Source organism: Cricetulus griseus, chromosome 4 (genome assembly GCF_003668045.3).
Source record: "Cricetulus griseus strain 17A/GY chromosome 4, alternate assembly CriGri-PICRH-1.0, whole genome shotgun sequence".
Taxonomy (NCBI): domain Eukaryota; kingdom Metazoa; phylum Chordata; class Mammalia; order Rodentia; family Cricetidae; genus Cricetulus; species Cricetulus griseus.
Genome location: NC_048597.1, coordinates 110,223,316 through 110,238,912, shown reverse-complemented (window position 1 = coordinate 110,238,912; position 15,597 = coordinate 110,223,316). Strand labels below are relative to the sequence as shown.

General features: G+C 43.7%; 1 protein-coding gene across 1 annotated transcript in view; it reads left to right on the top strand.

The window, feature by feature from the left end:
• The window catches only part of Galnt17 (polypeptide N-acetylgalactosaminyltransferase 17), a 390,566-nt gene that overhangs the window by 350,475 nt on the left and 24,494 nt on the right, over positions 1-15,597 (top strand). The window contains exon 7 of the mRNA XM_027416099.2: positions 14,332-14,517. Within this exon, the coding sequence (XP_027271900.1) occupies positions 14,332-14,517 (186 nt within the window). The remainder of the gene's footprint in view (positions 1-14,331; positions 14,518-15,597) is intronic.

Here is a 15,597-nt window from a genome sequence, read left to right as displayed (position 1 = left end):
CATCTAGGACATTAGATTAATGCAGAACACTTCTGGGTGCATCTAGTAGGGCTTTGCAGAGAAAGAGAGATCTACCCTAGACATCAGCAGCACTGTCCCATGATCTGGTACCCTGATGAAATAGGCAAAAGGAAGAAGTCAGCTGAGCTCCACCTCCTGATTGGCCAGGACATGAACAAGCAGCATCCTCCCATTGCACAAACAGGAGGGGGTCCCACCACAAAGCCTTCCCCACCATGATGGACAGTAGCCCCTGAACAGTGAACCAGAATAAACTCATCCCCGTTTTTTGCAGGTATTTGGTCTCAGCAATAAGAAAACGGAACTAATAGATACTCTTTCCTTCACCTGTCCCAGATTCAGCTCAGCTACAGCTATGGCTGCACCAGTATGCCAGTGTACTGGTGTGCAGGTGCAGAGTAGGGACTTTGCATCATTATACACATTGGAGGAAGTGGGGCTGGCAAGATAGCTTGTAGTTAAGAGTATGTACTGAGCTTGCAAAGCACCAAGGTTCTGTCTCCAGCACCCTCATTGGGTGACACACCACCACTGTTAACTCCAGCTCCCGGGGATCGGATGCCCTCTTCTGGCCTTTGCAGACAGTTACACACAAGTACTCACAGCCCCACACAGACAAACAGATAAATATAATTAAAATCAAATATTGAAAAAAATTAAATTGTACGAAGGGCCATTCAAATCATGATCCCTTGTATTGCTGTTTTTTTAGGAGGCACAGGCTGAGAGCCATGGGCATCCTTCAAGTATGCTGATGCATTTGGGTCGCACTCCCCTGGCATCTGTCTGAATAAGGAGCAAAGTTCTTTGACCAGACAGTGAATGTTCAAGGGGAAAAACAGCTGAGGAAATGAAGGTGGCAGCCAGTATTTACCACCTCATCATTTATTTATTTAGAAAGATTGCCTGCTCTCTCTGCTAATCTTCATATAACATGCCTCATTGCCCTCTACAGGCCCCGGAGGACTCCTCTAGCATTTGTTTGGTTGAATTCGTTCTTGAAGTCCTGTTTTCTGGTTGCTCATTGCTTGCTTGCCTGGAAATGCTAGAGAGAAAGGGAGCAACATGAGAACCGAGCCTTTAACTCATTCATGCTAGCTGGTGACAAACGCATGGTACAGCTGGCATTTGCAGTTCAGAAGCTGAAAAGAAAACCCCACTCATATGCTTTGTTGGGAACTGCATGCTCATCTTTTTTTTCTATAAGTATGAGAAGAGGGTGGCCTGCCCCAGAGTGGTAGTCATTTATTCATCACAAGGCAAATACCCCAATAGGGGGTGAGGCTAAAGAGGTGGCTGTGTGGTTAGGAGTGCTTGATGCTTTTCTAGAGGACCTAAAATTGTTCCCAAACATCCATGTCATGTCAGATTGCTTACAACTGCCTGCAGTCCCAGATCCAGGGCATCCGATGGAGACCTCTGATCTCCTCATATATATATATATATATTATATAATATATATATATATATTTTCAAGTTGACAATTAACATTAAATTAGAACAGAATATATATATATATATATATATATATATATATATATATATTTGAAAGTCCACTGTGAGCTGGGGAGAGGGCTCAAACAAGTAAAATACTTGCCTCATAAGCACAAGACTCTGAGTTCAACCCTCAAAACCTACATAAGGAAAAACTGGAGCATAATGATAGGTGTTGGTAATCCCAATGCTGGGGAGGTGGAGACAGCAGCCAGCCCCAGGGATCTACACTGGCCAGCCAGCCTAGCCAAATCATCAAATTCTAGACCAATGGGAGACCCTGTATAACCAACAAAGTGGATAACACCTGAGGATGATAGCTAAAGTTGCCCTGTGTCTTACACACACATGCACACACACACACACACACACAGAGTTGGGTATCTCAGCAGTCCCAGTCTAGCACTAAATATTTGGAGGGTTTCTGGAGAGCCACTCATCCTCAGACCCTTGGGAAGTCCAAGGAAGGTGTTTCTAATAACAGAGAAGGAATCTGTAGTGGCATTAATAGAATAGGTGGACGCATCAGCAAGAGTGAAGGCCAAATGGGCAAAGAAGCAACAATGTCTCCTTTCGTGTCTTTTTATCTGGATCAGAGGTAACACCCAGTTTAAGGAGGCAGTCTTCCCAGTCAAGAAAATGCCCCACAGACATGCCCACAGGCCAACCCTGATCTAGACAATTCCTCTCTGAGACTGTCTCTTCATGTGATTTGTCTGAGTTGACAGAGCTTCCCATCACAAATGGAAAGAAGAAATAATCCAGTTTTAAAATGAGCAAGTGATCTGAATGGATTTATATCCAAAGAAAAAATAGAACTGTCTCATAAGAAAATGAGAAAATCCACAGCTTCACTAAACCTCAGGGAAACACAAATTGAAATCACAGTGAGGGGCTGGAAAGATGGCTCGGTAGTTAGGAGCACTGCCTGCTCTTCCAGAGGACCCAGGTTAAATTCCCAGCACCCACATTTAGGTTTACAACCATCTGTAAATCCAGTTCCAGGAAATCTAACACTCTTCTTCTGGTCTTTGTGGACAGTGCGTACAGACAGATGCAGGTATAATCCAAAACATCCATAACATAAAATAAATAAACAAAAATTTAAATAAAACCACAGTGAGATACCACCATCCCAGTAGAATAGTGTTCTAGTTTTATTTCTATTGCAACAAATACCCAAATACATAGGGAAGGTAAGGGCTTATGTAGCTTAAAATTTCAAATTGTAGTCTCTCACTTTGGGGAAATCAAAGAAGGAACCCTAACAACGAGTTGTGTCACATCCACAGATAAGAGCAGAGAGAAAACATGCACACCCTCGCTGGTGCTTCACAGCTAGCTTTCTCCTCTCTTATATTGTCAGGACCACCTGCCCAGAGAAAACTTACCCACAGTGGGCTGGGCCCTCCTCCATCATTTAATAATCAAAACAGTGCACATAAGCCAAGCTCATATTTTTTCAAGTTGACAATTAACATTAAATTAGAACAGAATTAGAGAGAGAATAGAAAAAGCAGGGGTGGGGGAGATACCATAAAAGACAATAGAGGGTACATAGCATATGAGTACATTATGGATATCACAATGAAATCCCTTACTTTGTCCAATTAATATACACCAATGATTAAAAGGAAGGCTGGGCTGTAGGGAGACACCATAACCACGCCTCCTAAGGGCTGGCTACAGGTGTGCCTGACCACACCCAGTGTGCAAGATGCTGGAGTCTGGGCAAGAGAAGCTATCCCAAAAAGTTTCAAAAGGCAGCAGGAAATTAAGAGTTCCAGAGGTGATGACGGAAGGGCTTGGACTCGGGAAGGAGAAACACCTTACAGGGATCGATATAGGTACCAAGAGCCCACTCCAAAAGACCACGAAAGCATCAGGAACCTAGATGTTTAAGCTGTGGTAGAATGGGACATGTAAGAAGAAATTGTAGGTACACCTGTAGCCAGCCCTTAGGAAGCATGGTTACAGTGTCTCCCTACACTGGGCCAATGAGCTTAGTTGGTAAAGCTCTTGTCCTGCAGGTGTGAGGGCATGAGTTCAAGCCCCAGATCCCTTGTAAAAACAAGTGCATGCTGGGAGATAGGAAGTGATGGTGAGATGGAAAGCAGAGACAAGCAGATCCCTGAAAGCTTGCTGGCCAGTTAGTGGGGCCTACTTAGAAAAGTTCAGGACAGTGAGAAACCTTGTCTCAAAAGTAAGCTGAAGGACATATGAGGAATGATGCCTGAGGTTGTCTTCTTGACAACACATACATGTGCATGCATGGGCATGTGTATACACACACACTACATACCCCCATAGAAAATTATTAATTTAATTAAATAAGTCCCAAAACAACAAATGTTGGTGAAGATTTAGAGAAAGGAGAACTTTTTTTCAATTTAGTGCATGCGTGTGTGTATTATGGTATACATGTTCAGGTCAGGTCAGAGGACAATTTTCAGGATTCAGTTTTCTCTTCCATCATATGAGTCCCAGGACCACACTTCAGGCCATCAGGCTTTACAGCAAGTGCCTTACCTGCTGAACATTCCCATTGATCCCCAAGACAAGGGAAGTCCAACACACTGCAATGTGAATATGAATTTATAGTCACTGTAGGAACACCATGGAGGTTAGAGGACTTGGAAGAGCTGACAGTGAGATGAGACTCCTGAGAGCCCCTCCCACCAGGTCTTGCTTTCCTCTCCACTGCACACAACTGCAAGAAAGCTAGCCATTTAGTGAGGCTCCATCTTCTCCCAAAATGCCTTTGCATTCAGCCTGCTGCTGTCCCAGAAAAGACAGATGCCCACCATCCTCTTAGGCTGGTGTCTCAATTTTGGCTCCAAAGGCTCCCATGCTGAGCAACTTCAAAAGGGGGACGACGTGTGTGTGTGTGTGTGTGTGTGTGTGTGTGTGTGTGTGTGTGTGTGTCCACGGTTCATCTCTGATAGGTGAAATTGAGCTCTGTCACCTCAGCTACAACAATGGGTCCTGGTGACCAGCCTGGGTAATATCCAAGCCTACCTAAGCCACAGCATATAGCTGAAAACAACTTGTAAGAGATGCATTAAGCTATCAAATGCTTGTCACACACACGGAATCCCATTAACCCCAGGATGGATTGAAATGCTAGATAGAAGTAGCCAACTATCTGGTGACCCTGAAGAATTGGTCCTCATTGCCACATGGAGATTTCCATTATGGGTCCACCCACTGGAACCATTTTCATGCAGTCTCATCAGAGGAGACAAGATCTGACAGGATGAAGGACGGACAGTTGGCTGTGGGAAGGATGCAGCCCAGTCCATGCGCACACCACTGGCACCATTTTCTCTGGATCAGGGTAATCATCCTTTGCAACATAGAAACTATGCTATTTAGAAAATTAGAGTAAGTATGGAAACAAAGACCAAGTTGGGGAAAATAGCTGCCAGGAAGACAAACCATGATCTTCCTTGCAGAATAGTGAATGTGGGTTCTTCTGGTTATTATATTTTATTTATATTTTAATTATTAGTTAATTTTTAAATTATTTACATGTTTCCATGTGTATATGAGTAAAGTGCCTGCCAAGGCCAATAGAGGGGGGCGTCGAATGCCAGATGTTTATGAGATGCCTGATGTGGGTGCTGGGAACAGAACTCGTGTCCCCTGCAAGAGCAGCAATGCTTTGGCTTCTTAATCGCCGAACCATCTCTCTAGCCCCCAGTGTAAATTATTAAGCCAATCCTTTATGCCAATCCCTCTGTAAAAAAATAGAAAAAGATCAAATATCCACAGATGTCACAGGATGAATGAAAATCATGTGTCTCTTTGGCTTGCCCCCACCTCTTATAAAACAACAAAAAACAAAAATGATGTTTGTGGAGACATTAGTAAAAGATCTCATGAGACCTGGACTTAAAGGTTTGCAGATAGAGCTGAGCATGGTGCAGGATGCCTGTCGTCTCAGCACTCAGAGGTTGGGGCAGGAGGATTGCTGTGAGTTTGGGACCAGTCTAGGTTACAGAATGTGACCTTACTTCAAAAACAACATTTTAGGGTCTGGCTTGATAGCTCAGCACATAAAGGCATTGATCCCAAGGGCCCACATGGTGGAGAGGATCAACTCTTGAAAGTTGTCTTCTGACCTTCACATGAGTACTGTGGTGCAAACACACACACACACACACACACACACACACACACACACACACACACACACGTACGAATGCACACAGACGTGCTCACACACATAAACAAATATAATTTTAAAAACTGAAAATAAAAATATTGTCTATGCCCAAGAAAGCATACACTACATTTTTAAAAAGGAAAAAAAAAAAGGTCTTGCACATAAGATAATAACACCCTCCCTAGGTTTGCTCTGAACCTAGGAGCAGTTTGCCGTTTTGATCATGCTGACTTTCATTGTCAAGGAGCTGTCTCTGAATGGATGGCACACCTGCTCCATCCACCTCTCAGACACTGTGGGAGCCAGGCTGCCTGCCCTTGTCAGCAGCAGCTGTCAATAGGCAAGAGATGACATTTCAGACCCCAGGTCCTAAGAGATACACAGGACACAGTGTCAGGCGAGCCAGAACAAAACACCACCAGAAAGATCTGTTTAAAAATTTAAAAGACCATGTCCCCTTTTATCAGCTTTGCCACAGGCTGCCTGTTCCAACAGATTTCTCAAATGTGAAGCTGGTCCTCAAATGGGGCCAAGAGCTGAATGGGATGGGAGAGGTCAGGGAAGTTTGCAATATCCCAGGGCAGGATCCCGCTTCCATGGACAATGGGGAATGGATTGTTTTCCAGGAGGGAAACAGATTAAATGACTCCAAGTTCAGTGAGACTGTTTGCTTCTGGATACTAAATCCTTTAAAAACCAAAAAAAACAAAAAAACAAAAAACCTGGGTTTCTCAAAAATCCAACAGCTTGCAGTTCAAAGTAAGGACTGCAGAGTGCCTGGGGCAACCACTCAGGTCCCTGAAACATGCTCAATTCCAAATCTCTGTGGTTTAATGTGGAAAAAATCTGAGCTGGAAAAAAATGGCTCAGGCAATAAAGGAGCTTGCTGCCAAGCCTGATAATGAGTTCAATCTCTGGGACCCACATGTTAGAAAGAGAGAGCCCCCTCGAATATGTTGTCCTGTGACCTCCACATAGACACATCCCTCCTCCTAAACATAAAGAATAATAACAAACTAAAAATCCATGGTGAGGCTGGGAATGTAGCTCAGTGGAAGAGTGATTGCCCATCATTTACAAGGAAAGCCCTATCTTTGGTTCTCTAGCATTTAAATGCATGGAGGTCAGGGAAAATGGCTCAGTGAGTAAAGTACTTACCTGGTAATTAAAAGGACCTGAGTTTGGGTCCCTAGCACACATTAAAAAAGTATGAGCAGGCAGTATGCGGTTGTAAATTCCAGAGATAGGATGATCGGGTGGGAGAGATAAACTCTGCAGACAGATCTTTAGAACTCATTGACCAACCAATATAGCTAAGTAAATGAGTTGAGGGTTCAGTGAGAACCCTGTCTCAATAAAATAAAATAAAATAAAATAAAATAAAATAAAATGGAAAGTGATCAAGAAAGACACCCAATTGAACCTTTGGCCTCCATATCCACATGCGCGCTTGCATGCGTGCTCACACACACACACACACACACACACACACACACACACACACACACACACACACAAAGACATATACACCACACAGACACAGAAAATAAATTCATGGTAGATGTTGGCAGGGAAACTTCCATGCAATCATTAAAAGATCTCAACTCCTTCCACATTGTGGCTCCTCTCCCTTCAGTGGGTAGTAGCAGTGGAAAATGAGATGGAAAGTCACACTGACTTTGAAACCACAGAAAGTGGGTGGTGAAAAAGAAGAGCCTATGGCCAAGCCAGCTAAAGGGGAGGCTGGAAGTGGGTGCCCAGGACACTGTGGATCCCACATTTTGGTTGCTGTCACTAGCAGGAAACAGACACTGCCCATCACTAGTAGAAGGTATGACATTTTGTAGTCAAAGTTGCCACATGTGGCTAGGATGGTTCATAGATAAAAGAGCATCAGTGAGGCCTATGATGGTTAGTTTACACTTGTCAACTTTAGATGTTCTAGAATCACCTGGGAAGATTTTTGAGATCAGGTTGGAATGTAGACATGTGTATGGGAGATTTTACTTGTTAATATAGAAAGACACAGCCCATTGTGGGTAGCACCAACCTCCATGTGCAGACATTGGAGGCTAATGCACCACATGAGTTATGAAATCAAGCTAATCACAAGCAAGCAAGCAAGGGAGTATGTGTGCATTGATGTCTCTCTTTGCTCTTGACTGTGCTGAGCTGCTTAAGTCCCTCCCTTGACTTCCGTGAAATGGGGGATTGTACCTTGTGGAACTGTAAGCTGAAATAAACCCTTTCTCCCTATGTTGCTTATTTTGGCAGAGCATTTTCTCACAGCAACAGAAGAAATGTGACTAGAACAGGGACCCAAAGTGAAGTTTCTATTAAATAAAGGGACAGTTTACCATTGTCTCAGTGTAAGAGGGAAGCATCCTGTTGAGGGATGTCTACACAAGTCCCAAAGACATTATGACATCAACTGATGTAACTCATCAGCAGGTGGGTGCAAAATCACTAGACCCACAGTGACTGAGATCACAGAAGAGCTCTGAGAATCCAAGTCTATGAGAGCCTGTACTGGTCTTTGCTTTAACTGTGGCTTTTGGTGTGAGGGGTTGTAGTCCACTGTGGTGAGGAAGGCATGGCAGCAGGAGAGTGAGGCAGTTGCCAAGTTGTGCTCACAGTCAGGACGCATAAACAGATAATGCTGGTACCCAGCTTACTTTCTCCTTTTTATTCAGTCGAGGACCCCAGCCTAGATGACATGTCACCCAAATTCAAGGCGGGCCTTCCTTCCTCTGTTAAAGCTCTCTGGAAACTCCCTTGCAGACACACCCAGAAGTTTATCTCCAGCTTTCCAAGTAGACATGAAGATTAGCCATTGCATACTCTCTGAAATCAGTGTGGAAATTGGGGCTGGAGATATGGCTTGGCAATTAAGATCACACAATGCTCTTACAGAGGACCCAAGTTCTGTTCCTAACTGCCATGTTGGGCAGCTCACAACTGCTCACTATAACTGCAGGTCCAGGAATCCTGTCCATCTCTACTAGCCTCCATGGACATTGTACAGGTACACACACACACACACACACAGATAAGAGAGCAATCTTTTAAAAATGTAAATACCAGCTTCCTTCCAAGTCTCAAAGCTGTGGCCTTCGGTGTTGAAGACAGAATTAAATATAATTCACTCTTCTCCTGTGGCTAAGCATAGATTATCTATAATTACACTCAAACAGCTGCTTTCTAGTCCTCAGCAAAACGAACTCTAAATGGTGGTAGAAGGATGAATAATATGCATAGATAGAAAAGAAAGTACAATGTCATCACCCACCTGCCTTCTGGAAGCTTCCATGTGAAGGTGATAAGGCAGCTTGCAGCTCTCCTCTGACATTTATTCTAGGGTTCAGCACTTCACTTAAGTGAAGGTTGTGAACTCTGTGAGTGTCCATCTCTATCATCTTCCTACCCCCGGCAGCATTTTACTCAGAATGCTTGTCCTCATAAAGATGTATATAGTATTAGGCTCGATGACTGAAAACAAATTCTTGTAAGTTAAAGACATCAGGTTCTGGGAACACAGAGCAATAAAATGCTTCATGTATGCTTAGTTGGAGCTGCTGTAGGGGAAGGAAGGAGGCTGTGTTTGGATGTGTGTCTTCATTACTCTTGGGTTGCTTACAAGGGCTGGAGTGGTGGCTCAGTGGTCGAGAGCACTCTCTCCGAGGACCCGAGTGTGGTTCCCAGAACCCATGCTAGGTGGCTCACAACCAACTGTAACTCTAGCTCCAGGAAATGTGACACCATCCTCTGGCCTCTATACATGCACACAGAGACACATAAATAAAATATTAAAGTTTCTTTTCAAAATACCCTGATAAAACAATCTAAGGAAGTATTTTGTCTTATATTTGGGGATGTATTCCATCATGATGGGGAAGTCAAAGCCGCATGTCACGTTGCAGGCAAAGTCAGGAAGAAGAAAGTAATGGATGCCTGTGTTCAGCCCACTTTCTCTTTCTCACTATTCCCTGGCCAGGGAAAGATCCTGCCTACAGTCAAGATGCATGTTCACATATCATTTAAGCCAATCAGGAAAATCCTTCACAGAGGCTCAGAGGCTGACCTTAATCTAAAGCAATGGTTCTCAACCTTCCTAATGCTGCCACCCTTTAGTACACCTTTTCATGTTGTGGTGACCACCAACCATAAAATTATTTTCATTGCTACTTCATAACTGAAATTTTGCTAGTGATATGAATCATAATGTAAATATCTGATAGAGGATATCTGATATGTGGCCCCTGTGAAAGGGGTCGTGACCCACAGGTTGAGAACCACTGAACTAAATGATGCCTCATAGGCATGTCAAGAGGTTTATCTCTCGAGTGATTCTGAATTCCATGAAGAAGGCAATTAAAATTTATTAACCATCAGATTGTGGATCTAAGTCCTGAGGAACAACCAATGATGTTGTTTTTTTTTTTTTTTTTGTCCAGAATGGGAAAAAAATTGTATTAGAGGTACATGGTTAAAAATAGAAATAGAAGGGCTGGAGAGATGGCTCAGAGGTTAAGAGCACCGACTGCTCTTCCAGAGGTCCTGAGTTCAATTCCCAGCAACCACATGGTGGCTCACAACCATCTGTTATGAGATCTGGTGCCCTCTTCTGGTGTGCAGACATACATGGAAGCAGAATGTTGTATACATAATAAATAAATAAAATCTTTAAAAAAAATAGAAATAGAAGCTAGGTGGTGATGACACACGCTTTTAATCCCAGCACTCAGAAGGCAGAGGCAGGCGGATCTCTGTGAGTTTGAGGTCAGCCTGGTCTACAGAGTGAATTCCAGGACAGCTAGGGCTGTTATACAGAGAAACCATGTCTTGAAAAACCAACACACACACACACACACACACACACACACACACAAAGTAAATATATTTTTAAGTGAATGTACTCCCAAAGATGAGAGTGAGCGAGTAGAGTGGAAAAGGGTATCCACTTAAACATGCTGGTCTAGAAGGCTCTTGACTCATTTACATCAAACTTGCCTCTCCCAGGCCTGCCCTTTTCTCAAATACACTCCATTCTGTGTAGCTCAGGTTGGGAAGAAATTCTCGTCCTGCCAACTGCTTCTTTTATGTGAGATCTTAAAGTTTTATTATATTTTATTTACTCTGCATATGTGCATATGTCCCACAGTGTGTGTGGAGGTCAGAGGACAACTTGAGGAGTCAATTTTCTGTCTCCACCTCTGGGCCCGAAGGGAATGGAATTCCTGTACGCAAATGCCTTCAGCCATTGAGCCATCTTTTCAGTCCTTCATGTGTTAATAAACTTGATGCTGTTATCCCCAGCCTCTACCATAGCTCAAAGGAAGGACCAGATTTGAAGCAGGAATATGATTTTAGGTGGGAGATAAGGAGGGAATGCAAGAAAAATGAAGGGATTTGAGGAAAGAGAAAAGACAGAATAAACAGGACTTAAACCACATGGCATGTTTTTTTCTAACATGGGAGCCTGATCACATATGACAATAGCATGCTATTCCACTAGGTGGTAAAGCCATAATGATTTTTTAACTGGTGATAAGTTCAGGCCAGTATGACTCTCTCTCTCTCTAATATAGCTTGTCTTTTAAATAAAGAAGCAACAACAATTGTTTTTGAAAGAGGAAAGAAAGAAGAGAAAAAAGAAAGAGAAAGAAATCCCTTCAGTCCCTGGGCTCTGCTCAATGAATCGGGCGGCTCTCAATAATGCCTCTTTCCTCCTTGGAATCGCATGTCACTTACCAAGGTTCATTTTAATTCCTCAGCCTGTGCTAAGAGAAATGGCTCACATCGACCCAACCGGCAGTAGAATTTAGATGTTTAGGGGTTCTCACCACTGCGGTACTTAAATTGAGATATGTCTCAAGATCTGCATTTGTAAATCCTATTTCTGAGAAACTGTAATAAATAAAGCCAAAGATTGAAATTGAATTCTTGTAAAAAGGAATTTAGGAGGAGAGCTAGGAAGCATCCATCCAATTGTGGAAGAAAGGATGCATTTAAACCTGGAGAAGGGGAGACAGTCGTCTCCCCAGCCGGACACAAGATACTGGGGAAAGTTACCAGTGGTGGGGATTGGGGTAGTGAGTGTACCCTTCTGGGGCAAGTATTACCAAGAAGTCCCAAAGAAGGAAGGGATGAACAAATTTAAATATGTTCTTAGCCAGATATCTAGTTATTTTTTTAAGTCATATTTTACCAAAAAAAAAAAAGACTGAAATTTACCTATACTTAGATAACTCCATGGGATTATTTGTATGTGAGTTCTGCATTGAAATATCCATCAATGTTGCTTTCTAGTGCTGTTAGTTTGTTCTTGTTGTTTTGTCCAGTAGCAGAGACAGAACCCAGGACCTCCTGCAAGCTATGCAGCCGCTTTACCACCGAGCCCACCCCCACACCGAGGGATGTAGGCAGGTGTTCTACTACTAAAATACACCCCAGCCCTCTTTTTTTATTTTTTTTTGAGACAGTGTCATTAAGTTGCCCAAGCAGTACTTGAACTTGATGTGATCCTTCTGCCTCTGTCTCCCAAGCACCTAGGATGACTAAACTGTACCACTAGGCCCAACTCGTTGTTGCTTTGATCCATGGAAATGAATTCAAATGGGGTTCTGAGTGACCTAATCAGGGACACAGAAGACATTTGGGAAAGATGTTCCTAAGACTGCAGAAATGCACACCCTCAAGGGAAGGAGGAGGGAGCCCTCTGTGTATCAACAACCCGAGAGGCCATCTTTAGGGCTGGTGTGTGAATGGGGATCCTGGATAAGAAGATGGGGTGAGTCACACTATTCTCAAAGCCTTGGAAGATTGCTGTAAAGACAGTGACATCCTGTGTGTCTCACAAATACCAAGAATGTGACACAGGCTGGACATGTGGCTCAGTGCTAGAATACTCACCTAACTTGCACAAGGCCCCCTAACACGTCCAAGAGATGAGGTGCACATTACAACCTGAGATCCCTCAGAGTGTAACTTAGTTCCAGGAAGAGGACTTTCTCTCTCTCTCTCTCTCTCTCTCTCTCTCTCTCTCTCTCTCTCTCTCTCTCTCTCTCACCTTCCATTAATACCTAAGCTTAATACTCTTTTTAAACTTCATTTTGTTTATGTGTGTGCTCTCTCACTGGCTGGGCCTCACCAAGAGGGATGGGCTGGCTGACACAGAGGACTCTTCTCCCTCCACCTCCCTATAGTTAGGATTACAAGCGCAAGCTATCAGGTCTGGATGTCATCATCTAGGGTTGAACTTAGATATTCTTTCTTGCACACCAGGTACTTTACCAACTCAACAATGTACCCCAGCACTTATGTTTATTATTTTTTAAAAGACATGCCATTTTTACTGTTTTTATTTGCATATTCACATTTATGAATGAATACTATATATGAACATGTGCCCACAGAAGCCAGAAGAGAAACACACACACACACACACACACACACACACACACACACACACCATGAACAAAAAAAAAGAAGGGAAAATGAGATAGTTGATATCAGAGGAACCACAGCCAAGTTCTCCCAAAGGGCTCAACTAATAATAATAATAATAATAATAATTTTAAAAGCCTAAACAGAAATTGGACAAGGTCCCTGGTGGAGGGCCTCACTATCCCTGGGGAGGAGTTGGGGGATGGGTTAGGGAGGGTGGAGAACATGGGAGGATGGGAAGCTGAGGGAATGGCGGGGGATGGACACATAAATATGAGTAGTAATTAAAGAATTTTTTGCAAAAAGAAAAAAGTAAAATAAGAAAGAATAAAAAAACAAAGAAATTGAACAAGCCAGACATATTGAGATGTATTAGCTACTTTTTTCATTACTGTGACCTGGTAAGAAGCAGTTTAGTGAAGGGAGGGTTTATTTTGGCTCATAGTTCAGGGGTCAGTCCATTGTGGTGGGAAGGCAGGGTGGCAGGAGCGTGAGGCAGCTGGTCATGTTGCTTCCTCAGTAAAGAAGTAGAGATGGATGCTGGTGCTTGGCCACTTTCTCTTTATTCAGTCCAGGAGCCCAACCTATACAGTGGTGCCACCCAAATTCAAGGAAAGTCATCTGTCTTCAGTTAACCCAGTGTAGAAACCCCACTATGGACATGCCCACAGTTTGTCTTCTAGGTAATTCTAGATCCATTCAAACTGACAATCATATTAAATGTCATAGTTAGCTTTGACTGTCAAGTTGGTACAGTTTAGAGTCATGTGAGAGTAGAAGCTTCAGCTAAGTAATTGCCTAGATGAGACTGGCCTATGGGTATGCCTGGGGAATTGTCTTAATGGTTAGTTAATATAGGAGGGTCCAGCCCACTGTGGGTGGCACCATTCCCTAGGCAGATGGTCTTGGGTTGTATAAGAAAGCTATCTAAGCTTGACTCTCTGAGTGTACCAGTAAGCAGTATTTTTCCATGTTTCCTGTCTTCAAGTTCTTGCTAGAGTTCCTACCCCGACTTCTCTCAGTGATGAGCTGTGACCTGGAAGTGTAGGGCAGATGTACCCTTTACTCCTTAAGTGCTTTTGGTTGAAGTGTTTTGTCACATCAACAGAAAGGAAACTAGGACCTATGCTTTGGGGCTTGTGGAGAGTGCAGTGGCCTCTGGGATGTCTTCTGCCATACTGATCAAGTCCCTATGCCTCCAGGTGTGGCTCTGTGGTGGCAGCATGGAGGTCCTTCCTTGCTCAAGGGTGGCCCACATCGAGCGGAAGAAGAAACCCTATAACAGCAACATTGGCTTCTACACCAAGAGGAACGCGCTCCGGGTAGCCGAGGTCTGGATGGACGACTACAAGTCTCATGTATACATAGCATGGAATCTGCCCCTGGAGGTAGGAACCAGCTGCTTTCCCTACCAGCCTAGAACAATAAACTTGATACTCAGGCAGGCCACAGATCCCCTTAATAAGCCAATGGTTCTTCCACTGCCAAGGCTCACAGACGCCTGAGTGTTAGATCCTCTTAACACCGAGGCAAACACAATAGAAAGGCATCAATCTACTTACAGATATCCGCAGGTCTTGTTGCTGTGTTAATCCAAATCTTCTTATACTATCGTCCCCTCTCCATTCTGAGCATAGGCTGTGTCTGGAAGGTCTTTGCCCAGGTTTGGGCACCCCAGCCATCTTCTGTTCTTGCTGTGTGCCCTCCTGTGGAGCCCCTGCTGTCAGGGACAAGCCCTGACTGAAGGCTGTGACTCTCATCTCCAGCCTTACCTCCCTCATGCGTTCTGCTTGAGGCTCCAGGAAAATCTGTGGTTACTGCAGGCTCCCAGCCAGAACCCCATGGCTGTGCCTGACTTGGTCTGAATCCCACCCCTGTCTCATGATTGATGAAATCTTCACATAACACTTCTCTGTAGTTACAGATACTGAACAGTAAAATGGGGTTGATGGCAGGTCTTCCTTCCTCTGTTTCAGTAGGCTGCAACAGAACAGTAGAAATACAGCTAAATGTGTGCAAGGTTTCAATGAATGAAAAATAAAAAGTATCATTGTTACAGCTCCCCGCACTGCAGCATGGGTGCTTCTGTATGCTAGCTAGGAAAGTACCTTTCAGCCCCTCATTGGGGGATTCTAGGCAGGTGCTTTACCACTGAGCCCCATCCCCAGACCCTCACTGGGGAATTCTAAGCAGGTGTTCTTCCATTGAGCCACACCCCCAGCCCCTGGTACTAAGGAATTCTAGAGAGATGCTCCACCACTGATGTACATACTTCCAACTATTGTTTTTCTTTCCATTTTGAGACAAGGTTCCACTAAATTGCTCAAGCTGCCCTTGAATTCACTCTGCAGGCCAAGCTAATCTTGAACTTTTGACCTTCCTATCTTAGCCTCCCAAGTAGCTAAACTGACACTTAAGACACCAGGCCTGCCTTATTACAGTTGTTGAAATACATCCTTAAGAATTGC